The sequence below is a fragment of the Pseudorca crassidens genome, chromosome 3 (genome assembly GCF_039906515.1).
Source record: "Pseudorca crassidens isolate mPseCra1 chromosome 3, mPseCra1.hap1, whole genome shotgun sequence".
Lineage (NCBI taxonomy): Eukaryota > Metazoa > Chordata > Mammalia > Artiodactyla > Delphinidae > Pseudorca > Pseudorca crassidens.
In genome coordinates this window covers 142,547,310-142,573,896 of record NC_090298.1, presented here as the reverse complement: position 1 = coordinate 142,573,896, position 26,587 = coordinate 142,547,310, and the positions used below count along the sequence as shown (strand labels likewise).

Here is a 26,587-nt window from a genome sequence, read left to right as displayed (position 1 = left end):
TTCTGCCTAGTCTTCTTAGTGTCTTGGGGGTTTGCTTGCTTGTTTGTTTGTTTTCCAGGGCTTTTTGTTTGGTTGGTTGTTTTACAATCCTTTAAAAGATGTAAAAATCACTCTTAGCTAGCCAGCCATACAGGCCACAGACAGTAGTTTGCTGACTCCTGCTCTCAGGGAAAGTCAGCCATACGCTGAGAATTGGATTAGTGGGAGCTGTGAGCCTAAACATGCCAAGAATAATCCATGCAAGGCACGTATTTGACTGTCACATGGGTAGTCAGCGAGGCCACCAAGGGCGGTCGATAAACTTTGTTACCAAACAGTGAGTCTGGCCAGGTCTTAGCATGCGCAGCCGTGCAGAAAGAGGGCTCCCTGGGAAGCAGAACGTCCTGGAGCCCTATGAGCAAGTCCTGAGGAACGAGGCAGAGGAAGACGGCAGAAGCGCATTTCAGAATTCCGGCAAGTCAATGTTCCATGATGCTGGAATAAAAGCCATAAAAAGAGGAGAGGTGGAGATGTAAAGACAGCTAGAGGAGTTGAAAAGAAGCCATAAAAGCGATTGCAAAGCCCCTAAACTTGTAAGAGCAAAATTAAAATCTTCACTGGAGGCAGCGGTGGAGAAGTAATGACATCAATGGTACCGAGAAAAAAGTGGAAACAGAGATGCTGGGGATAAACCTGAGTCACTCTCCAAGGATGAAGATCTGAGGTCGGCACACTTTTTCTGCAAAGGGCCAGATGATAAATATTTTTAGCTGTGCAGGCCCTACAGTCTCATCCTCTGTTGTTTTGCTTGTTCACCACCCATTAAAAATGGAAAAACCATTCTTAGCGCACCAGCTATTCAGAAATAGGCGTGGGCTGTAGTTTGTCAACTCCTGATATAGATGAAAAGGTGAGAGTGTGAAAAGGATTATATTTCAGGGGACTAGAGGATGGAGAGTGAAGATATAATTTATTGATGCTTCTCAAGGAGAAACTAGAAAAATGCGAAAGATGTCATAGTAAGTAGATAAAAGAATTGTCCTGTAGTGAGGACAGACATCCACAAATTAGGCTCACCCTGTTTCAGGCAAAGAGACCCACGTATGGAGATTTTTTTTTTCTTTTTTCTACAAACCAACTTCTAAAAATTTCGTAAGCATTCAAACAGTGAAAAAAAGTTATTAAAAAAGAACAAATGACAGAGAAGTCTCAATCTTCTTATCTATGTACTGAGTGCCAGAGGACAGTAAAGGAACGTGTGCCGAGTTTCCAGGAGAAAGCATGTAACCCAGGAATTTTATACCAGAGTGTCTCTGTTTACAGAGGCAACAGAAAAATACATAACAACATCAAAAATAAACTCCTCATAAATCCTTCTTGAGAGGTCAGGAGATGAAGCAAAATTGAGTTCAAAACTAGGAAATCCATAGTATATTGTGATTCCTCAAACAATTCAAAATAGAATTACCATATGATCCAGCCATTCTACTTCTGAGTATATACCCAAAAGAATGGGAAGCAGGGTCTTGAACAGATATTTGCACACCCGTGTTCATAGTGGCATTACTCATAATAGACAAAGGTGGAAGCAACCCAAGTGTCCATGGATGGATGAATGGAAAAATAAAACGTCATATATTCACGCAATAGAATACTATTCAGCCTTAAAAAGGAAGGGAATCCTAACACATGCTACAACATGGATTAACCTTGAAGACATTATGCTAAGTGAAATAAGCCAGTCAGAAGAGGACAAATTATTGTACAATACTACTTATATAATGTGCCAGGAGTAGCCAAATTCATAGAGAGGGAAAATAGAATGGTGGTTGCCAGGGCCTAGGGGGCCGGGGAATCAGGAGTTACTGTTTAACAAATACAGTCTCAGTTGGAGACGATGAAAACATTCTGGAGATAGATGGATGGTGGCAGTAGTTGGACAATAACATGAATATGCTTAGTACCACAAAACTGTACAGTTAAAAATGGTTGAGATGGTAAACTTTATGTTATATACTGTATTACAGTAAAAAAAAAAGCTGTAATATAAATAGACTAGTGATGAATGTCAAAACTGTTAAAATAGAAACAGTTGTTACATTTCTAGTTATAAAGCAATGTATAGGCAAAAAGAAGTTTTAAGTGTTTTGTAAAAAATAGTAATAGCTATCTGAATCTAAAGCCCTAGATTGTAGTATCAAAAAAAATTTTTTTTTAATTAAAAAAAAGGAAGAGGGGGAATTAAAAGTATACCAAATATTTATCTTAAATAGGAGGTGGACTCAAAAGTATGTATGGTTTGGCCCTTTACCATGTTAGAGAAATGTATCTTAGAATGGTTTTGAGAATCTTTTTTTGTTTTGCGGTACGCGGGCCTCTCACTGTTGTGGCCTCTCCCGTTGGCGGAGCACAGGCTCCAGACACGCAGACTCAGCAGCCACGGCTCACGGGCCCAGCCGTTCCGCGGCATGTGGGATCTTCCCGGACCGGGGCACGAACCTGTGTCCCCTGCATCGGCAGGCGGACTCTCAACCACTGCACCACCAGGGAAGCCCGGTTTTGAGAATCTTAATGGTAACCACTAGTCAAGTTAAATCTTAGTATATATCTTCTAAAACCCCAAAGGCATAAAAACAAAGACAGTGTAATAAGTATAACTAAAGGTAAAACCAAAAAACTGTCATAGAAGCTTTTAAAATAACGTAAAACAAGATGGAGGAGGCCAGACAGCTTAGTAATAACAGTATGTGTAAAAGGGATTAAAACCCTCTATTAAAATCAGAGACTTTAAAATTGTGTAAAAACACTTAAAAAGCTCAACAGTGACATGACATCCCAATCAGAATGCATGAGAGTTGCTAGCTACATGACTAATCTCTGTATGAGGTCACTGTGCATGGAAAAATACAATGACTTCCTCCAAGAATCGTTGAGCACCTCACCTTCTTTTCTCTTCACCTTTTAAGGAATATAAAACCCTTAAAGTCTGTGTCATAAATTGCTCCACTGGGGATTAGGTGTAATGCTGCTTTTATATTCATTATATATCTATATATCTATATCTATATCTTTATCTATATATTCATCAGTAAAACCAATTTGTGAATTAATGGATAAGAAATACCCCAGAGTTCTCCCCCTACCCACTAAGAGACAAATTAGCTGTGAACTCTCAGAGGAGAATAGCTCAAAGGGTTAGTTGGAGTCAAGGAAGTATCATGTACAGTGTACCTTCAAGGGATATGAATACCAATAATCTGTAGTCCTCATGGGATACCAACGTACTATTTTAGTATGAATCCAAAGGGAGGTAATAAAAATGGCTAACATTACAAAGCAGGACGAAGGTAACTGCAAATAAAAAGGAAGCTGTATGAAAATCGGACAAAATTCAGTTCAGGGCGAATAGATCAGAAAAATTTGATATTTATAAAATGACCATGTTTGGTATTCATGAACTAGTTAATGTTACATCAAAATATACAAAGAAAAGACTGTTAGAAATACAGACAGAACTTGATTAATCACGTCAGAATTGTTCAGTACTTTAACTGTACAAAAAGAAAAACCAAAAGTAAAATTACAAAGTAAAAATAATGAGAAAATTAATATGAAAACTTAAGGAATTGTGTCAAAATTGTACTCTGAGTGGAAGTTTATAGTTTTACATGTCTCTCTGATTAAACGTTAAAGGCTTACAACAAATGAACTGAGACTTCAGCTTAAGAAATTAAAGAACAGCACAAAATAATAAAAAGAAAATAGCAATAGCACATGCTGTGTAATGATACTGCCTGAAGCACTTCATGTGCATTCATTTACACCTCAGCAGCCCTTGAAGGTAGGTGCTCTCGTTATGCCCATTTTTCAGATGAAAGAACTAAGGCACAAAAGTCAAAGTCCTGCCACTGTTAAGTGGCAGAGCCAGCATAGAAACTCAGACAGTCTGACTCCACAGTTCATGCTGTTAACCACTATATAGACTGTTTTTCAAAGAAAACAGAGAGAAGGTCATTTTTTTAAGGTCAGAAATTAACAGAATTGAAAAATACATGAAAAACTGGTTCTCTGATAAGCCCAGAGAAAGATAAGCCTCTGGCACATCTAATCAATATAAAATAAATAAATAAAACTCAAAGTATGTAACAAGAAGATAAGAAAGTTGCCTGTGAGAAATAGAAATATAAAAATGAAGGGGATTCCCTGGTGGCACAGTGGTTAAGAATCCTCCTGCCAGTGCAGGGGACATGGGTTCGATCCCTGGTCGGGGAAGATCCCACATGCAGCAGAGCAGCTAAGCCTGTGTGCCACAGCTACTGAGCCTGCGCTCTAGAGCCCGCAAGCCACAACTACTGAAACCCATGCGCTTAGGGCCCGTGCTCTGCAACAAGAGAAGCCACTACGATGAGAAGCCCGTGTACCGCAACGAAGAGTAGCCCCCGCTCACCACAACTAGAGAAAGCCCATGCGCAGCAATGAAGACCCAACGTAGCCAAAAATAAGTTAATTTTTTTTAAAAAATGAAGCCTACTATGTAGCTCTTTGCTAAAAATTTTAGAAATATTCGTGAAATGTCTAGCCTTCTATGAATATATAAATTACCAAAATTGACTCAATCCAAAATAAGGCAAGGAAAGAGAAAAAAAAGGAACAAGGAAGAGATGAGACAAACAGAAAACAAAGAGCAAGATGGCAGAATAAATAAATAAAAATAAAACTTTCCCACAAAAATCTCCAAGGCCAATTAGCATCACAGGTGAAAGAAATTATTTCTTCACAGAAAGAAACTATATCAATTCCATCACAAACTTTCTCAGAAAATAGAAGAGGGGGAAAGACTTCTTCATCCTTTTTTTTTTTTTTTTTTTGCGGTACATGGGCCTCTCACTGTTGTGGCCTCTCCCATTGCAGAGCACAGGCTCCGGACGTGCAGGCTCAGCGGCCATGGCTCACGGGCCTAGCTGCTCCGCGGCATGTGGGATCTTCCCGGACCAGGGCACAAACCTGTGTCCCCTGCATTGGCAGGCGTACTCTCGGCCACCAGGGAAGCCCTTCTTCATCCATTTTATGAGACCACTGATAGCAAAACCAAAGGGATTACAAGACAAAAATTACAGACCAATATCCCTCATAAACATAGACACAAAAACTCCTCAACAAAATTTACAACTTAAATCTAGCCATCTTTAAAAGGGATAATACCCAAAATAAGCAGAACCCAAATATGGTTCGTCACAAGACTGCAAGTTCATTTTAACATTTGGAAATCACTGTATCAGTAGACTATGACAGAAAAACATACAGTCTTCTCAATAAGTGCAGAAAAAGCAGACAAAATCCAACATCCCTTCATGATAAAACTCTCAGCAAACTAGGAATAGAAGGAATAAAGTACATCTAAGAAAAGCCTATAAGTAACACCAAACTTAATGATGAAAGAATGAAAACTTTCCCCCTGAGATCAGGAACAAGGCAGGGAGTTCAGCTTTCACTACGTTTATTCAGCATTGGACTAGCATAGCTAGTCCAATAAGAAAAAAAGAGCAACAAAAATAAAAGATGTACAGATAGGAAAGGAACTAAAACTCTCTTCATTCACAGAAAACATGATCATCTATATAGAAAGAATCTACCAAAAATGCAAATAGAGTGTTTAGCACAGTCACAAGATATAAGATCAATATACAAAAATCAGTTGGGTTTCTGTATAGTAACAATTAACAACTGGAAGTTGAAATTTTAAAAATCATATTTTCAGTAGCAACAAAAATATTAAATGCATGATTTCAAGACTTACTGTAAAGCTCAAGTAATAAAAACAGTATAGATATATAGATCAGTGGAACAGTATAGAGGATCCTGAAATAGACTCAAACATATATAGTCAATTGATTTTTAAATAAAGGTGTCTGGATAATTCAATAGAGAAAGAATATTCTGTTCAATGAGTGGTTCTGGAAAAAATGGATTTCCACATAAAAAAAGAGTATTAATCTTTAAACAAAATCATAAACATAACTTGAAATAGATGATAGACCTAAATATACAAGCTAACACTGTAAAATTTCTAGAAGAAAACAAGATAAAATCTGTATGACTTTGGGATAGGCAAAGGTTTCTTAGATAAGACATAAGCATGAACAATAAGGGAAAAGATATGTCTCTCCACTTCGTAAGACACTGTTTAGAAAACAAAAATGCAATTCACAGACTGGAAGAAAATACTTGCAAAACGTATAGCTCATAAAGGACTTATGTCCAGAAGAGATAAAGAATTCTTTTCATTCCAACCCAATTTGTTTAAATGGTCAAAAGATTTGAATAGGCTGATGACACTAAACCAAAGAAAATACAGAAATATCAAGTAAGCCTATGGAAAGATGCTGAACATCATTAGTTGCTAGGGAAATGCAAATTAAAACCACAATGAAATATCACCTCACACCTGTCAGAATCAAAAAGACAACAAATAACAACTTTTGGCGAGGATGTGAAGAAAAGGGAACCCTTCTGCCCTTTTAGTGGGAATGTAAATTGGTGCAGCCACCTATGGAAAATAGTATGGAGGTTTCTTTAAAAATTAAAAATAGAACTACTGTACGATCCAGCAGTTCCATTCCTGGGTATTTATTCAAAGAAAACAAAAACACTAATTAGAAAAAGATATATGTACCCCTGTGTTTATTACAGCATTATTTACAATAGCCAAGATATAGAAGCAATGTAAGTGCCAATCAATAGGTGAATGGATAAGAAGATGTGGTATATATAGATATGTAAAACATCTATTACTCAGCCATAAAAAAGAATGAAATCTTGTCATTTCCAACAACACAGATGGACTTGCATGTATTATGCTAAGTGAAAATAAGTCAGACAGCAAAAGACAAATACTGTATGATTTTACTTACATGTAGAATCTAAAAAATAAAACAAATGAACAGAAAACAAAAGCAAACTCATAGATACGGAGAACAAACAGGTGGTTGCCATAGGAAAGGGGGTTGGGGGGAGGAGAGAAATTGGTGAGGGAGATTAAGAGGTTCAAACTCCCAATTACAAAATAAATGAGTCACAGGTATACAAGAGGTACAGTACGGTGTGGGGCTATGTCAATAACTATAATTTTAATATCTTTGTAAGATGACAGATGGTAATTAGGCTTATCGTGGTGATCACTTTGAAATGTACAGAAGTACCGAATCACTGTGTTGTGTACCAGGAACTAACATAGTGTTGTAGGTCAATTATACTTCAAAAACAAACAAGCAGACAGACAAACGCATAGAAAAAGAGATCAGATTTGTGCTTACCAGAGGCGGGGGTTGGGAGAGGGGGAATTGGCTGAAGGCAGTCAGAAGGTATAAACTTCCAGTTATAAAATAAATAAGTACTTGGGATGTGATGTACAACATGGTAAATAGAATTAACACTGCTGTACGTTATATATGAAAGTTGTTACGAGAGTAAAGTCTGAGTTCTCATCAGCAGGACAAATATTTTTTTTCTCTGTCTTTAATTTTGTATCTGTATGAGATGATGAATGTTCACTAAACTATTGTGCTGATCATTTCATGATGTATGTAAGTCAAGTCATTATGCTGGATGCGTTCAACTTAGACAGTGCTGTATGTCAACTATATCTCAACGAAACTGGAAGAAAAGAGTATACATTGGAATGTCTAAAAATGAAAAACAAAACAAAAACCACAATGAGATACCATTTTCTACCTACTAGAATGGCTAAAAAGAGAATTGATAAATACCTGTGGTCCATTCATTGAATGGAGTACCACTCAGCAATTAACCGGTCACTGATACAACAAAGATGCATCTGAAAGCACTATGCAAAGTTGAAGAAGCCAGACACATACTACTACTTGCTCGTTTGATTCCATTCATGTGAAATTCTCAGAGGCAATACTGTAGTGGTAGAAAGCAGATCTATGGTTGCTGGGCAGTGCAGGGAATGACTCCTAAGGGGCCTGAGGGAACTTTGGGGGAGATGAAAATATTCTATACCATGATTCTGAAGGTGGTTACACCACCGTGTACATTTTTCAAAACTCATCAAATTGTATACTTAAATGAATGACTTTTATAATATTTAAATGATACCTTAATAAAGAGATTTAATTTCTTTTAATGTTATGGGGACATAGAACACAAAAAGATGCTTTCCCCTTTGGTAACCGTAGGTTTGTTTTCTATTAGACAGTGTTTTTCAATTTCATTCCTAAGAACTATATACATATATATATATATATATATAAAATACCTGGGAATTAACTTACCCAGAAGTAGGAGGCAAGTACAGACCACTGGGCGACATTAAAAGATGCCTTTGAGTAACTGGAGAAATATGTGGTAGGCCTGGATAGAAAGTCTTATTGCTGTAGAGATAGCAGTTCTCTTCAGCTTAATATAGTTTTGGTCAAAATACAATTGCGATCCCCTATAACATTAACAAAATAATTGTAAGAGTTACCTGGAAGAACAAATTACTGGGTGTAAGTAAGGCACTTTTGAGAAAGCAGACGAAGAGTAGTGGAGTGAAGGACCATTGCTCTACCAGATATTCAAAGGGACCCTCAGTTAAAATGGTGGGTTTGGCAGCACGAGGTGTAGATGATGGGCACACTGTAGAAAGTCCAGCCTAACATTCACAAAAGTTCATGATGGTAAATATAGCATTGAAATCTTGGTCTTGGAAGGGCAGACCAGCCAACTGGAATCTAAAATTAAGCAATTTCACATATTCATATCTTAAGATAAATTTCAAATAGCTTAAAACTGTGACCAAAAAAAAAAACTATTAGGAAAATGCAAAGAACTATATAGGTGAACATACCTATAATCTTGAAGTGGGTCACGCCTTTCTAGGCAGGAACTCCATTTGTTCCTACCTGACTGCATAATCATAAAAATTTTCAGGGTGGCAGATAACATAACTAAACAAAATTATCCACATTGTATAAAGAATATAACAGGTTACCTAAATAATAATGATGCTACTGCTGCTGAGGATAAAAAAAAAAAAAGACATACTCAAGTAGAGGAAAAGGATAAAAGATATATTTACAGTTTTAATATTTTACATAGCTTTTGTCTCAGCAAATGTACTCATTTCTTTCTAAATAATCTTGGATGGGGGAAAAGTTTTATTTATAAGGATATTTACTTCCTTATCCCTTACCAATGGAAAAGGTTAAAAGCAATTAAAATGTCCAACAGTAGGGGATTGGTATAATTTCTAAGGCTGCCATAGCACATTACCACAAACTGAGTGGCTTAATACAACAGAGAAATTTATTCTCTCACAGTTCCAGACTCTAGAAGTCTGAAATCAAGGTGTTGGCAGGGCTCTGCTCCCTCTGACGGCTCTAGGGCAGAATCCCTCCTTTCCTCTTCCAGCTTCTGGTGGCCCTAGGCTTGTAACTACGTCACTCAAATCTCTGCCTCTGTCATCACATGTCCTTCTTTGCATGGCTGCACTTGGTCGTATAAAGGCATCAATCATTTGATCTGCTCCCTCCCGCCCCCGCCAATCCAGCATGACCTCATCTTAACTATGTAATTACATCTGCAAAGACCCTGTTTATAAATAAGGTCACATTTTGAGGTTCCAGGTGGACAAGAATTTTAGCGGGGGACACTATTCAACCCAGTACAGATGATATAGAAGAATATCTAAAGATATAGAGAAATGTTTACAAAATATTTTTGAATAAAAAAGGTGATTTGATACCATGCCTTTAAATAAAAATATCATGTATAATAGATCCAATAAAAGCCTGAAAGGGCATTTACCAAAGCATTGCTAGTGGTGCTAAGTTGGGAGAGGCTTGAATGATTTTAATTGTGTTAATGAATTCCTGTATTTTCTAAATTTTTTGCAATGAATATGTGTTTCTTTGATAAAGAGGAAAAATAGTGAGCCTTTCTTATCTAGATTTTCAAACTATAGGTTTAAAAATGAATTCACATTCTTGATTGCTACAGATTTTGTCTAACGAGTTAAAAATATCTTAGCATTTACAGAGTTCAAAGTACATTTTTAAATGTCATTTAAAACAAAGACTATTTCAAAGTTGAATACTTCCCTATTATACAAGATGCTTTTGTTTTTCCAAATTATAGGCAATTTGAGGTTTATGGGTTTGACGTGCTCATTTTAAGTGTTTATTGTCTTTTGTGTTATTAGAATTTTCCCTGACTCTGTAATAGTTAGATTTGTCACTCCATCCAGACACAGATGTTCTAGGTAAACATAAACTCCAGAACATTCTAGCTACATGTATCTAGAGCACTGGTGAGATATTTGGAATGAAAAATCACCATGTTATTTGTTGCTGTTTTCCTAGGCAAGGAATTGTTCCTCCGGGTCTCACAGAAAATGAGTTATGGAGAGCCAAGTACATCTATGATTCAGCTTTTCATCCCGACACTGGTGAAAAGATGATCTTGATAGGAAGGATGTCAGCTCAGGTTCCAATGAACATGACCATCACAGGTTGTATGATGACATTCTATAGGTGAGTTCTGGCAATGTAACGACAGTTTGTTTGCTTTATATTCCAGAAGCTTAAAGTACATTTTTTTTATGTGAGTGGTTTAATCGAAATAAATGTCATTTCATGTGGCGTTTCAGTTTGTATAAATGTTGCAACTCTAGGGGGTTGTTTTACCTTTTCCCTCTGTTGAGTAGAACTCTCCTTGTTGCCCAAAAGGAGGTTGAATTTCTCCCTAAATCTTAGACCCAAAAGAAAATGAGAAAGAAAATAAAAAGATCCTCTAAGCAGATTCTGTTTAATCCATTCATATGCTATAGGTATAAGTATAGGTGTAGGTGTAGACATGTAGTGAGGAGGGACCAGAAATAGCCTACAAATGGCTTTTTTCCCTAGGAGAAGGGACCTGACATTAATCACATTAATTGGGTGCCCACTCTTTGCTGGGCTCCCTTACAAATTTAAGATAAAATTTAAATAAGTTATCTCCATCCTCACCCTAACCCTCTGAGTTTATTGCTATCCATATCTAACGAATGAGGAAACTGAGAATCAGAAAAGGTAAAAATCTGCCCAGCCACACCGGTCCTCGGCCTCTGACCCAGAACACACAGTCCTGGACCCAGCGTTCTCCCTTCTCCAGTCCATCTCCTCTCGGGTTACTGGTGCTCATGTAGTCCATTCTGCATGGCGGCTGATTCACAAGCGCTGGTGGGTATGTGATGGATCGATCTGTTTCAGGACCACACCGGCAGTGCTGTTCTGGCAGTGGATCAACCAGTCCTTCAATGCCGTGGTCAATTACACCAACAGAAGTGGAGATGCTCCCCTCACTGTAAAGTAAGACTGGAAGATTTAACTGTCCTCTGCACTTCTCTGGGGTTCATTTGATTCACTGGTGATGCTCTCCTGGTTAAAAAAGTATATTTGTACAAATTGTTTATACGGTTTGGAATCCTAGGGAGCATATTTTTCAGTAGTGTTTCTTTTCCTCCCTTTCTATGTAGGTAACGGTTTTTTGCAGCCTGCCTTTCCAGACATCATCCAGGCCGTTAGTGGCTCTGGTAGGAGGACATGGTTCCCACACCCTAGGGCGCATCCCCGCCTCGCCCCCGCAGAACACACAGCAGGCAGCTCAGGGCTGGCCTGTGTGACATGACACACTGTACCCCCAACCACCCTGTGGGTGTAGACAGATACCAACATCAAAAGTAGCAGAATCAACAGTGTGATCTCTGCAGAAATCCAGGGGAATTTTGTATCTGACTTGTCTTTAAAATAGGACGCCTCCGGAACCCAAAAGAAAGTGAATGGATTTAAAATTTTGCCTCCTGTGAAAAGATGTTCAGATAGACTAAAGTGATTAGTTAACCAAAACTTTGAGCCTAACTTAGTAACACTTCAAAGCGTTTTCTTTTTTGTTTTAACTCTCAAATTGCTTTTGACCATCTGTAGTCTTCTATTATCATCCTAGGGAACAAAGAATATTGAAATCTGCAACCCAGCAGTGCCGGTCACACCTTCATTTCATCCAATCCTTGAATTAGAATTTATTTTAAAGCAAGAGAGAACGGCTTGGGCTTAATTGTATTTTGAGGATGAGACTTTTAGTCTTTTTATACCATAAGATGTCATTTTTAGAATGGCGGCACTGCATTTTTACTTTCAGTATGTATAGTGATATTTTGAGAAGTATTTTTTTATTTAAGCAAATATGCTACAACCATTTAAGCTAATATGCATTTTCCCACATTTGTAGCTTGCTGCACAGTCCCTGCTTCCTTCCCCCCCCCACCACCACGCATGCGTATTCTCTATGTCTGCTCGTTTGGCGTGGTAGTTAGGTTCTATGTGAAGAATGCCATTTTTGTGTGGGTCTGCGTGCTTTTTCTCTGAATATCTCTACTTGTAGAGTGATGACGAATGTTGTTCTGTGGGATCTCCTTTTTAAAATTTATTTTATTGAAATACAGTTGATTTACAATGTTGTGTTAATTTCTGCTGTACAGCAGAGTGACTCGTTAACACATACACACATTCTTTTTCATATTCTTTTCCATGATGGCTTATCACAGGATGTTGAGTATAGCTCCCTGTGCTAGACAGTAGGACCTTGTTGTTTATCCATTCTATATATAATAGTTTGCATCTGCCATTCCCAAACTCCCAATGCATCCCTCCCCTACCCCGCTCCCTCTTGGCAACCACAAGTCTGTTCTCTGTCTGTGAGCCTGTTTCTGTTTCTTTGATAAGTTCATTTTTGTCATGTTTTATGGAATCTCTATTCTTAATCTTGATTTCTTCCAAAAATGTTGGGCTTGAGTTTTCTGACGCACACTTGTTGTTTATGTACCATTTTCCTTCTTTTCAGTGAACTGGGAACAGCTTATGTTTCTGCAACAACAGGTGCTGTAGCGACAGCTCTAGGACTCAATGCATTAACCAAGGTACTCAGATTTTTATTTCCATAGCAGTAAAGCTTCTTAATTTGTTCTCACCTGCCTGGCTCTAAGTCTCTCTGTTAATTTCTCAAAATAGTTCAAGTCCTATGACTCTCTTATTATAGTCATTATCTTCGACTGCTTTTTTAAAGTGTATATTTCAATACGTTTGGGAAGGAGTGTCACTAATAATGTCTGCCAAGAGCCTGGTCTGTACCTGGCACTGTGTATTCAATGCTAAATGCTCATCCATCCATACAGCCCACCAGAGGCTGGGTGCCGGGCTGGGTACCTCCAGGCACTGCCCTGAAGAGGTAGAGGAGTCAGCATCTGAACCCAAGACTGTGGGACTCCAAAGCCCCTGCTCCATCAGCCACATAAAGCCATCAAAATATCTTGGAAGTCTGCCTTGTCCCAGTGTGCCCAGGCTGGAAATAGAAAGTACCTCTAGGAAACCAAGTTTTGAACGTACTCTTGGCCCAAGTTTCTATACAAATAGGACTCTGCATTTGTAGAGGTTTTCAAGAAGAAATAAGTACTTGCATTCAGTACTACAGGAAAAATAAGATCTTGCTTTTGGAATTATCTTTTCTGCAGCATGTCTCTCCACTCATAGGACGCTTTGTTCCCTTCGCTGCGGTAGCTGCTGCTAATTGCATTAATATTCCATTAATGAGGCAAAGGTAAGCTTAATATGCCCTCTTAGAGAACACTTGTGCTTGACAGTAGGGTCTTATAATAATCTGCTTTGTTGAAACTTAAATAAATTTGTTTTATTTTAATATTTACAGATGAAGTTTTATGAGATCTGAGATCTGCTTCCAAATAATCTGGTTTTGGGGGTGAGGATGGGTCCATTGATGAAACAAGGTCAGCTCTGAGTTGCTGATTATTAAAGCAGGCTGATGGCCGTATGGGGTTTAGAATAGTCTGTCTACCTCTGTATAATAAAAAGTTTAAAAAATAGATCTCAAGCTTACGTCTATGCCTAGAAAGCTTCTTCTATACAATAGGTTCTTCCCCCCAAATTTTCTCTTGGGGTTTCAAGTAATATTAATCTATATCTCTGGAAGTATTTTTTAGTGCTGGCAAAAATTAAAGGAGAAGAAAAAACAAGAAAAAAGCATTTTGGAATGGATAACGAAAAACAGGGTAACAGTAGGAGCTATAATTGTAGCAGTAGTGACCATAGTTAAATATGCAATAGTTCCGTGTACTTGTGACGCCTATGTCAGTACAGTTAGTTTATTTTTTAGTAATTATATCTATCTCTCATTTGGAAAGTTGCTCAAATTTGCACATGAGCTTAGAAATCAGCCTTATCTCTAAGTTAGCATATTCACCTGTTGAGTCCTATTGTTGTTCAAAATGCTACACCTTTTTTTTTTTTACAAAGTTTCCTAGCATTATTTTACTTGTGTGTCTATCACACGAGGATTAAGCATGTTTGTGGTTTTAAAAATAGACTTATTAGTGCCAAAAATGACACCGGAGTGGATTTTTGGATTAAGTAGGGACTCGGGCTTTCACAGCTTCAGTGCTGTTTCCAGCCATTCCGCGAAGGCACCTGTGAACTTCTTTGCCCGTTGTCTTGCTCTCTAGGGAACTCAAAGTTGGCATTCCTGTCACAGATGAAAACGGGCACCGCCTGGGCGAGTCGGCAAATGCCGCTAAACAAGCCATCACGCAAGTAGTTGTCTCCAGGATCCTCATGGCGGCCCCCGGCATGGGTGAGTAGAGCTTTGCCATCCATTCATTTGTTCGGTACGTTTCAATCAAACAAGCGTTGGTGCACCGGTGAGCAATAACCGCAAAGGATCCCTTCCCTTAGTGGAACTTACTTTCTGGCGGGGGAGGCAGAAAACTAACAAAAATAAGTAAAATATGAATAGGTGAGATGGTTATAGAGCTAAGCGGCGGGGGGGGGGGGGGGGGGGGGGCGGGGAAGAGGGTTGGGGATCTTGGGGTGGAAGTACTATAGAACGTAAGTCCGTGTGCCCCACATATAGTGAGGCCAAATGATACCCAAATGTTGCGAGTTTGGAGCAGAGAAAGGTTTATGGCAGGGCCATGCAAGGACAACGGGTGGCTCATGCCCCCAGAAACCCCCGAACGGTCTCAGCAAAGCATGTTGAACGGCCAGGTGAGGGAGTGGGGGCACAGGGTGTGTGATCAACTCATGCACAATTCTCTGATTGGTTGATGGCGAGGTAACAGGACAGTTAACATTATCAATCCTTAGGCACCAGAAGGTCTGGGGGCTACGTGCTCATGATCATCAAACAGTTAATTTCTTCCATTGGGTGGTGGTTTTTAGCATCTGAAAAACTCGGGAAATATCCATGAGGTACTGTTAGCTGGGTACTTCAGAGAGGAGACGCAGCAGAGGATATGGGGAAGGGGTCTGTCCCAGGAAGACCCCGTGCGGTCCTGCTTGGTTACAGAAGTAGACTGGACAGATGGGAGCGAGGGAGCCAAGTGGTTCCAGGGTCGAATATTCTGGGCAGACGGAACAGCAGGAGAGCAGGGAGCTGTGCCCAGTGTGATGGAAGCATCACAGGAGGCAGGTGCAGCGGGAGGGGAGAGAAGGGTGTGGGAACAGCAGAAAGGAGTAGACGAGGCCCCAGCGGGCAGAACGCAGGTGGCCCTGCAAGCATTTGGAGCCCTGGCTTTTAGTCTGAGGGGTAGGAGGCCGTGGAGGGTTTCGAGCACAGGAGTGGGAATAATAATCCGGCTTAGGTTTTAACTGAGTGACTCAGGGTCCTGCGTTGAGAGTAGACTGAAGAGGGACCAAGAATGGTGGTTGGAGACTGTTCAGGAAGCTGTTGACTGCTGCAGGCAAGAGATTATGGTAGTTGGACCAGGGCAGTGACCGTGAAGGTGATGACAATTTGAAGGGAAAGAATTTGATCTTTGTAAATCTTGAAAAGAAACTTCCAAAAGTTCTTGAATTGGAATAACTTCTACTGAAGATTTATTCGTATCAACGGGAAAACCTTAGAGCATGAACCAAGTTGGGTTAGTTATAGGAGCTATTAATATGTGTCTCAGTTTTGTCCCTAGGGCCTGGACTCAACATAACCAAAAGCAGAAAATCTCCATGGTGATTTAGTTCCCCTGAGAATCTCTGGTCCACTCCTAAGGCTTCTTCAGCTACCCTCAGACCAGGGCTCTCGAGAAGGTTCTCAGACTTACTCAGAAACCAGAGGGCCCCGGAGTACATAACTCTTTGCAGAAAAATATAAATCTATATTTTACAGAGAGAAATGAGTATGTTTACTTTCCTTGTCTAAATCAGATGCAAACAGCACTTGGCTATTAACTAAACTCTCAAAAGAAGCATACTTAATCAAGTGCTGTCAGGTTTTCTCACTGATATTTTTTGTTGTCTTTAAATTCCTTTTGTCACTGGGAAAGCTCACCAGCAGACAGTAGGAGTGGGCAAAGGAAAGGTGAAGAAAAGGGCATGAAAGAAAACTTGGAGGCGCATTCCAGCCAATTGCACTCCAGCTAATTGGTTATCTGATTTAACCACCATTAAGTGATTTAACAAAGAAGCACCTCAGTGCCCTCATGAGACAGCGGTGTGCACCGTAGGGGTGAGTGAATGGTGGAAACCACAGTCGTGAACTGTAGGCCAGGAGTCCCCTGAGTCCGGGACCAGCACGTTGTCAGTAACCTACGAGGAGGCTGGGGAGGCAGCCCCAGAACACCTGCTGAGCCCAGATTTCCAGTTTGCCGAAATCAAGGTGGCCATTCCGGCTTCTACCCTGGGTGGGCTTTTGGTTTTGTTCTTTCCCATTTTGAAATAAGGACGCTCCTCTTTGAAGTTCAGCCGGCCCAACAACTTTGTTTCCAGTGGCTTGGTTACTTTAAACATTATTTAGTCCCCGGAGAAGGAACACAATCTTTCTATCCCAGCGAAATCTCTAAAGGTAATTGATACATTGAAATTGATGTGACAGTTTAGTCTGATAAAAATCATGAATAAATGAACTAACACTATCCAGTGTTTTACGTGCATCATTGCATCTAATCATCCTGGCTAGTTTGATACAATTGTGCCTATTATATAGATGAGGAAAACAGAAAACTGAGGCTCAGAGAATTGTTTTCCAGGCTCACCCAGCTAGCAAGTGGTCTGCGTGACTCAAAGCAGGAATCTTTATACTGGACTCTACGTGGGATGGACACCCCAGGAAGGCTGCATTTGTTTCATTGGTATAGGAGGGAGAAGTTCCTGATGTTTGTACTGTTGTGTATTTAATGTTAGATATAAAGTTCTCTTCAATATCATAAAATTTTCTGGCTGGCAAAGAGCATTGTGTTATTTTTCAAAAATCTAGAGAATGGAAACAATGGATTTTTTAAAAAAATACTAAGGTATTTTAAAGAATTATTGCAATTACTTTTACTCTGCCAGTGCGAAAATAGCCTAAAAGTAATATAAGCCTTTTGTGAAATTGTTGGGGGGAACAAAAAAAAAAGTGAGCTGAAAATAGACATGAAGATTTAAGTGGATCTATCTTTACTTCCAGCCATCCCTCCCTTTATCATGAACACTTTGGAAAAGAAAGCCTTTCTCAAGGTAAGCCCCACTTCTATTTATCCTTGTCTCAATCCTTTCAGTTTGTTTTCAGACTTCAAATTGAAGTATTTCCCACATGAATAGGGAGTAAAGAATTCGAAGGCCAGTGGCAATTGGGCACTTCAGGGAATATTTTATTTCTAATATCAGATATTTGAAAAAGCTCTCATAAATCTTCATTTATTGAATGCTGCCCACTCCTCTTGAGAGGTTATAACCCGGGTACACAGTCATCGTAGTCAGCAGTCGGATCCCTAGCTAGATGATAATGAGGAGATGGTGTGAATTTGGAATGATGTGTTTGTAAGTCCCGATACATACTGTCAGAAAGGAAAGAATAACCTGGAGTAGTAGCTTCACAGAACACTGAATTTAGAGCCCTGATGTATTTTTCTTTGGTGATCGTATCTAATAATCTATTAATCTATCAGCCGCCTCCCCTCAGGGTCTGAAAATATTACAGGATGAAACTGTCACTGAGAAATCTCTGTGCACTGTCTGCATTGTTTTTGTAACTTCCATGATTTAATGCAATCATATGTATGCTCCATCTTAGCTTTCCAGTTCTTGTAACAAGTAGGAAAGGGTGGGATAGGGTGACTCGTTTGGCTCCTGCTGTATCTAGAAACTGACACCATTACACCTGCGGGGAGGAATGGGTCCAGTTCCTTGCTGGAGGAGCAGGTGTGTTGTAAACACTGCAGCTCTCTTGGGGTGAATTGTTTTGGGTCTTAGCGACAGAACCGTCACACTGAGAGGACGGTATCGGACTTTGAAAAAAGGACATGGTTCACAGACCAAACACTTCCTGAATGATTTCTGTGATTAGGAGAATTCTAAGTGCCCAACAGGTAAACGTTCATTGACCTTTATTCACCCTATGGGCTCCATCCAGGCCAACACTAAATACTTTCAATACAATCACATTCTTAGAAAAATAAGCCCAGAAAGGATGCTTTGCAAAAATAGTAGTGTTGTGTGCCTCATCTGACCGGCATGTCGACGCACCAACCCCATGTGAGGGAAAGGGGACCCTCTCTTCAGCAGCCCCCTCCCAGTCTTCCTTGGGAGCTTTGGGTACGTAAGCAGATTATATTCCCTGAGCTTCTTCCTCTGGCAATCTTACATGTCGATGTGAATGGCAAGATAGGGTGTCACAGTGGCTCTGTAGTGATTGAACTATCCCATTGCTCCTGGGAACGTTCCCAGGGGTGTCCACAGACCCCCGGGCCACCCCAGAAGGCTGCATCCTCAAATGCGCTCTGAGTCCCCGTCCCATCTCCTGTGAGGGTTTCTATAGCCTTAAGTGTAAGATTAAACAAAAATATAAAACAGTTACACTGATTTAATCAGTAATGCTATTAGTGATGACCAAAATGTAAATGTGACCTCATTGGACATAATTTACCTACTTCGATAAGCCCTTATTTTGAGGATTCATGAAAAGGCTTTGCTGAAGTCTGTTTCTGCTGCAAAATTTAGAAAAGATTAATTCTTTAAAGCTGCTCAGGGATTAGTTTATGTACTAGAACAGGGACTAGATCTTGAAATTACCAAATTATGTAAACAGATGAACTCTTTAAAGCTGCCAAAGGAATTAGTGTATGTGCTTGAACAGTGACTAGATCTTAAAACTACTAAATTATTTAAACATCTAAAACTCACCAACTTTGACATTTCAGTGATTTTTCAAATAATCTAAAAAAAAGAAAATTAATGCTCCTTCCTCTATCCATCCCTGCTTTCCTTATGGGACGTAATTTAGGCTTTAGGCTTTATCAAATGAACTTAGAAAGGGGGCCATCGACATTATCCTCCAGGATGCTAATAGGAAGTGACCCGTCCAGTGGATCCGTAACTTTGCAGACGTGGAATTGATGCCCTGGGTTCTTCTCTGCTGGCTCTTGATCTGATAAGTCATTAGGATTATAGTCTTTCTGCAAGGGCATATGTTGACCCAGGCAACCTTTGGATTTGCCTGGTTGTTAATTTCTTCAGGTATTGGCATGCCAACTTTGGGAACAATGGAGAATCAAAAACCGTGTTTAATAAACCCAACTTCCCCCTCCCATGGAATTTAAGCAAAATCAGGTTTTTAAAGCAAGACCAGATTTCTGGGTAGATAACAAGGCTTGGAAATTGTCATCTCATCATGTTAGTTTGTCTGGCATGAAAGTGAACTTTGGCAAGAGAGGAATACTTTTGCAAGTGTAGGTCATTCCATCAATAATATATGATTGTCGTGAATTTGCAGGTGACCGTGAGAGCAGTTGGGAGGCCACCTTCAGTGACAGTGTGTCCCCACCCTGGAAGCTTTCCCATCCCCTTCTCTCTGCCTCTCAAACGTCACCCAGCACCCAGTTAGCAGAGGTATGTCAGCAGCCCGGCTCTGGAGTGGAGACTCCTAATCTTGCCAGCTGCCGCTGCTGGTGGGACATGATTCCCCGGAGTCTCACTCCAGGCTGTGGATACTGAGCACACGTGGCTGCTTGCATGTGAGCTGATCATGGCGTGGGATTCCAGAAATTCCGTAGGAAAGTCTGCATTCGAACCTACATTCATGCTAAAGAGTTAGGTCACTGGGGAAGACATGTGAAATGAACTTGGTCCTTTACTCTCCCAACTGCCTTTGAACTCCTGGGGTCTCAGCGTTGTTGGAAAAGTTACCACGGTTACTCTCATATCTTGGTGACAAACACTGGGCAGGAGACATAGCTGGGCATATTGTATCATTTTCTTGCTGGGACAGACAGAAATTGCTGTAGATACAGCCTGGCATTTTCTTCCATGAAGCGACCAGCAAATAATACCAGCGGTTAGCCACTGTTGCCACACTGCCCTAGGCTTTTCACAGCAATACATGAATAAATATTGTGTTTTCCTCCCTTGTTTTTGTTTGTGGTTTTCAGCTTTGCTTGGTACCATACCCTTCAATAATCATATAGAGGTGTGCCACCTCGATTCCCCTCTGCCCGCCCCACTCCACTACTGAAGGGCCTCATGTGGAACCGGAAGGGGCCGTTGGCATCAGAAGCCATGGGGCAGGGTTGGGGGAGGAGGTCAGAATAGCTCATGGGTCAGTCCGAGCACCTCGCTAGCTACAAAGGGTCTGGCTGCAGCTGAACTCATTCAGACTTCTGTGGAGGATGATGCTTTGAAAAAGCAATGGCTAAACGTTGAGCTCTTCAGACATAACATCCCACTCCCATGTTCAGGGTTGCTGTTATACCCAAATATTGCATTTTGCCCATGTAGCGAGGACTGTAGGACTTCACTGATACCTATGGCCATTACAAAAGCATAGGCAGAGCAGCTTATCTTCCTATCCATATGTTTCCATCTGCAAAGCACTTTCACATGCTATTTGGAAGGGCAGGCTTTTCTGAGCCCTTTTACAAAGGCTTAGAGGTCATTTCCTCAGCCGTTCATGTCCATGTGGGTGGCATCTGCCTGGGTCGGTTAGCCCTCTGATTGTTCCCGCAGCTCCAGCGGCCAGATGTGCCTCTCTGCAAGGATGTACTTATCTGGGCTTTTACCTTGAATTTGACCAGACTCCTCTGCAAACATGAAATGAATTGAATGTTCTTGGCTTTTTTAAACGGTGAGCTCGGGGAGCCTTCGGCATGACTCATACTTCCCCCCACGCTTTATCTTTTCCCAAATGGAGCGCTGGCAAAAAGCATCAGCTGTGGGCAGGTGACTCACAGAAATCTTTGCAGTAAACCAAAAAGTTCACTGCTTAAAATCTGGTGCTTTTCCCAACAGTGTTCTTGAAGAATAGCTCCTGTGGTCTCTCTACTTTGCTGGCACTTTCATTGGGAATAAAGTTGATATGGTCTGGGTCAGATAAGAGCTGCTCGTTCCTTAAGTTCTAGTTCATTTATATTTTCTTTAATAAAAGTGGACAGCTCTGTCTACTCAGTAGATTTTCAGGATCGTCTGCTAATGGAGTGTGAATGTAGCATTTATTTGTTCATTCATTTATTTTATTCAGCAGCCCTTTGTTGACTGCCTGTTGCGTGCCAAGCAATGTGCTAGGTCCTAGCATCAGAGAAATAGGGCTTGGGCCCTGCTCTCAGGGACCATATAGCATGGGGGTGGGGAGAGGCACAGGGCAAATGGTTCCAATACATGGTGAGTACAGCGTGAGGCACAGAGGGAGCATAGAAGAGGTTTCGCCCCCAACTGCCCTAGGTGGGCAGAGGCTTGAAGACAACTGGCCAGGGACATCTGCTTTGCAGAAGCTCAGAGAAGACACAGAGCATGGCTTGTCGAGAGACTTGTAGATGGTCAGGTTGCCTGGGATGTGGGCCATGTGTAGGGAACTGACTGTACCATATATAAAAATCAACTCCCAATAGTTCATGGAATCTAAATGTAAAAATCTACAATTGTCAAACTTCTGGAAGAAAATATCGCAGAACATCTTTGAGATCTAGACTTGGGCAAAGATTTCTTAGACATAACACCAAAAGCACAGTCCATAAAAGAAAAAATTGACAAATTGGGCTTCAACAAAAGGTTAAAGTTCTGTTTTTTGAAAACTGTACAGAGATTGAAAAGACAAGAAACAGACTGGGAGAAAATTTATGCAAAGTATGTGTCTGATAAAGGACTTGTATCCAGAATATATAAAGAGTCCTCGATAATTTTTAAAGAAAACAACGCAGTTGGGTTTTTTTTGCATTTTTTTTATTGGATTATAATTGCTTTACAATGGTGTGTTAGTTTCTGCTTTATAACAAAGTGAATCAGTTATACATATACATAGGTTCCCATATCTCTTCCCTCTTGCGTCTCCCTCCCTCCCACCCTCCCTACCTCAACAGTTTTTTTTTTTTAAAAGGCAAAAGTTTTGAACAGACATTTCACCAAGTATATATAGATATAAAATAATATCACATGTAAAGATGCTCAGTATCTTTAGTCATTGGGGAAATTCAAGTTTAAAACCACATTAGCTACCATTAAACGCCTATTGGAATGGCTAAAATCAAAAAGACTGACCATAACGAGTGTTGACAAGGCTGTGGAGGACCTGAAACTCTCATCCCCTGCTGGTGGGAATGTAAAATGATACAACCACTTTGGAGAAGAGTTTGGCAGTTTCTTAAAAAGTTAAACCTATGCTTACCATGTGACCCAGCCATTTCACTCCTAGGTATTTACCTAGAAGAAATGAAAACATATGTCCATAAAAGACAGATGTTCAAAGCAGCTTTATTTGTAATAGCCCAAAACTGGAAACAATCCAAATATTCCTCAACAGGAGAATGAATGGAGTATCAAAGCAATACATTCCATGCAGTGGAATACCTAACCCAGCAATAAGAAGTCCTGAACTATGGATACATACAAGAGCATGAATGAATCTCAAAACAATTACACAAAAAAGTAGATACTGTATAGAAAATCCTAGAAATTATAACCTAGTATATAATGAGAGAAAGTAGATCAGAGGTTGCCAGGGAATGGGTACAGGGTTTAGGGAAGATGGTGGAATTGCCAAGGGCACAAGGAACAAGGAAAACATGAAGGATGATGGCTGTGTTAATTATTTTGATTGTGGTGATGGCTTCACAGCTGAATACTTAGGTCAGAACTTTTATCATACACAGTAAGTATGTGCAATTTATTGTATTTCATAAAGCTGTTGGAGGAAAAATCATTGGGAGGAGAAAGAATTTACTCATATCAACTTTTTGAGCTCTTACTTCATTGAATATATATCTTTTAAACTTGTGATTACTGTCTTTAATTCATTTAAAATATCCTCTGTTTGCACAATTCTGTGCTAAATAAGGTGTGTCCCTCCCTCACGGAGTTCTGTGATTATCTAGGGGAAAACCAAACATCCTCAGCTCACTTATTTAATCTCAGACTAAGTTCTGTTTAAGAAGTAGGGATGAAGGAGGCAGGATGGGATGCTGGGAAGGAGTCGGGAGGAGGGATGACATCCAGGTTGGGTTTCATGGGAGAGATCAGAATTCTCCAGGATCCTTGTCGTTACCAAGAGCCTTTCCAACAAAACCCTCTGCACAAGCTGCCATCAGCCTTTGGTTTGTACACATCCATTGTTGAGATTACACACAGCTGTTCAAGAGTCCACTTGACCTGAGGATGGGCTCTCATGGGTTCATCTTCCCTCAAGATCTCATTCAGGGCTTAGCTTGCCTTCCCATCACCAAGTCTGTGTACCCGCACAGATGACACACATCTGGGAAGTGCTAGGAAGAGGATTTACCATCTCCTTATGAAAATCCTTCATCATCAGACAGAGCCAGTTGCCCCAGATACAATATTTCCTTTTCCTGCTTTCCTTGGAGGGGTGGGGCCCCTCTGTGCGAGCTCCATGGTCTGTCTCTGCTTGATGACATCTCTCCCTTCCTCTCCAGTCCACGCCTCTCTCCCTTCACGTTCACCCATGTGATGTACCTCTTCGCCAGAGGAGTCTGCTCGGGGACCAGGGTATGCCTGTCACACAAGCCTCCTTGGGGTCATGATCTTTTAACAGCTTGTGTTGACACTTAACTAAGTTGGCTGATTTCATTACAGCCCGTTCACAACTTGGTTGCAGCTCTTTCCGTGGCCTTATTGATATAATCTATATATTTCGTTGCTCTTTATGTTGCATATTATGCTTTTTTAAAACTCCCTTTTGAACACTAAAAATCTAACAGCACTTATTCTCTAAAAGACCAACCAACTCGTTCATTTCCATTAACAAAAAAGTAACAGGCAAAAATTTGTCATGCCAGCAATAGTTTTAGCCATACCGACAGCAACTAAAACCAAGAAAGGAAAGGTGCAGAGGAGGAGGGGGGAGACTTGTTGGGTTTCTGCTACGTTCCGGGCACGGTGCTAGGTGCTTTATGAATGTTATCTGGCATATCTTCACTCACACGCTTTGAGGAAGCTGTCGTGATCCTCATTTTGCAGAGAAGGAACCAAAGGTTGGAGACCGTGCCCTTTTCCCACAGTGGGGATGAACTGGTAGGGCAGAGATTTGATTGCAATTTTGTTTGTCTTCCAGCCTTGGAACCACGCTCTACAGACCCCCAGCCAGGAGAGAAATTATAGCTAAGTGATAACCATTTCTCCAGCTCCCATATAGCCAGGCATCTCTCAGATTATATGTGCAAGGGAGAAAAATGAGAAGCCGCTTAATCTTTGCCTGTGCATTCATGAGCAGATCGAAGAGGGAAGTCAGGACTAACTGTAGCGCTGTTACAGTGTTATCCCTGCGTTTCACTAATCGCATTCCAGCTGGATCTTGTAATGTGGCGAGGTTCCTGTCCCAGTTAACCAGCAGAAGAAATTGTTTCTAAGAGCCTGTATAAAAAGTACTCAAAATAATTTATTTCTCAACACAGAGGTTCCCATGGATGAGCGCGCCTATTCAAGTTGGATTAGTTGGCTTCTGGTGAGTAGAATTACTTTGATGTCATTAATTTCTTTTTTTTAAGATAAATATACAGCATTTGAAATGTGAGGGATAATATGGGACACACGTTTTGAAAATGAGACCATCCCAGAACATCTGGAACTTATGGTCCCAGTCATTAGCTAGACATAAGCTGTCTTTAGAGAAACCTACAACATTTGGGGCTATTTGTGTGATTCTTTTTTAAACTCCTTTTATCTCTTTGATTTAAAAAAAAAATTATTTTGGCAGTCCTTGGTAGTAAAATTATACGAACAGGACATATTTTTGTGAGGCAGCATAATACTTGAAAGAAAGAAAGGGCATTGTTATCAAAGTAAAATAATAAAAAAGAATCTGAAAAGTCGACCATTTCAAAAATGCTCTGATTTTTTTCCTTTTTTTTTTAAGTTTGGTATTTGCTACACCTCTGTGCTGTGCTCTGTTTCCTCAGAAAAGGTATGTATTTGTTATTCTTCAGAGTGGTCATGCGTTTTAATCCTAAAAACCAGTTGAAGACACAGGTCCATTTCACTAGTAGGAAAGTTGAGTCTCAAAAAGATAATGAAGCCAAGCCTCTAAAAGGAAGAGATAAGAGGCAGAAGTGAAATGCATGTCTGTCTAATATCAAAATTCTCTTTGCCCAGCTCTTTTCTACCTGCTACTGTTACATTTGAAAATTCTTTATTCTTGTGTAAGACTCAGGTTAACTCTGGTGCCAATTTGCTCTTATAAGAATGTAAATATGGCTTGATGTCCAATCCATTGGCAAATGCGTCTATAATGCAGATATATTCGAATTTAAGTTCCACCCCCAGGGACAGCAGTTATATGCACTTAGCTTTGGTGGTTGGTATATTTGCTTCCCTTCTTCCTACTCAGGGTTTTTTTTTTTCTTTTTTTTCTTTTTTTTTTCTTTTTTTGCCTTAAAAGCTTGATTGTGCACGTGTCTTTCATCACAAGCTGCCCTTGAATCCTGCCTTTGATGTAAGAACTGTATTGACAGGCCTTAAATCAGCATCCCATAAATCTAAGGCTTCAGCTTTTTTCTATTCCAACATCAAGGCACAGAGGAGCAGCATTTTGTTGTTTTGCTGTGGTTTGTGTTACCAGACTCCTGCCCTTGTAATATCCTTCGTGGGCCAGCAGGCCCCAAACACATGGCCTTTAATGCCCTAGGCTTTCACAGTGGGTTTGGGATGAGGTATTCTGTTCTAGAACTAACTTCATCAGGTCCCTCTACCTGATAGAAAAATCCATCTTTTATCCGCTCTTTCACTTCTGCCTTTGACCCCCACTGTTCTCAGTTGGGGATTTAAATTTCAAGGAGAGGGAACTTTTATCACCTTGATGCCTACAGCTAAGCCCCCCTTGAAGAGGGCGGGACCTTCAGCACCTCTGTTGAAGCCCAATACAGATGAATTTCCTAAAGAGGAGCGTTCATACCTATTTAATTGTACAAACCCCAGAATCTCAGGGCTTAAGGTAAGACATGTTTATTTCGTTAGTATATCGCATTGGAATGTGTGTTCAGCCCTTGACCTTGCGCTCGGTGACTTAGGAACATGGCATTTGGGTCGAGAAAGATCTGACTTCAAATCTCAGTTACACCTCCAGTTTCCTTATCTGGAAAATTAGGATAATC

General features: G+C 40.3%; 1 protein-coding gene across 6 annotated transcripts in view; it reads left to right on the top strand.

The window, feature by feature from the left end:
- SFXN1 (sideroflexin 1) overlaps positions 1-26,587 on the top strand; it is a 46,928-nt gene that overhangs the window by 16,675 nt on the left and 3,666 nt on the right. For 3 of the 6 annotated variants that reach the window (XM_067732808.1, XM_067732813.1, XM_067732809.1), the window contains 9 exons: positions 10,344-10,514; positions 11,232-11,330; positions 12,862-12,937; positions 13,529-13,614; positions 14,534-14,661; positions 17,470-17,519; positions 23,915-23,987; positions 24,893-24,942; positions 25,354-25,401. In XM_067732808.1, the coding sequence (XP_067588909.1) occupies positions 10,344-10,514; positions 11,232-11,330; positions 12,862-12,937; positions 13,529-13,614; positions 14,534-14,661; positions 17,470-17,519; positions 23,915-23,987; positions 24,893-24,942; positions 25,354-25,401 (781 nt within the window). Of the gene's footprint in view, positions 1-10,343; positions 10,515-11,231; positions 11,331-12,861; positions 12,938-13,528; positions 13,615-14,533; positions 14,662-17,050; positions 17,153-17,469; positions 17,520-19,773; positions 20,409-23,914; positions 23,988-24,892; positions 24,945-25,353; positions 25,402-26,587 lie in introns of those variants that run through there. The other 3 variants (XR_010942300.1, XM_067732811.1, XM_067732812.1) reach the window with 3 other exon arrangements.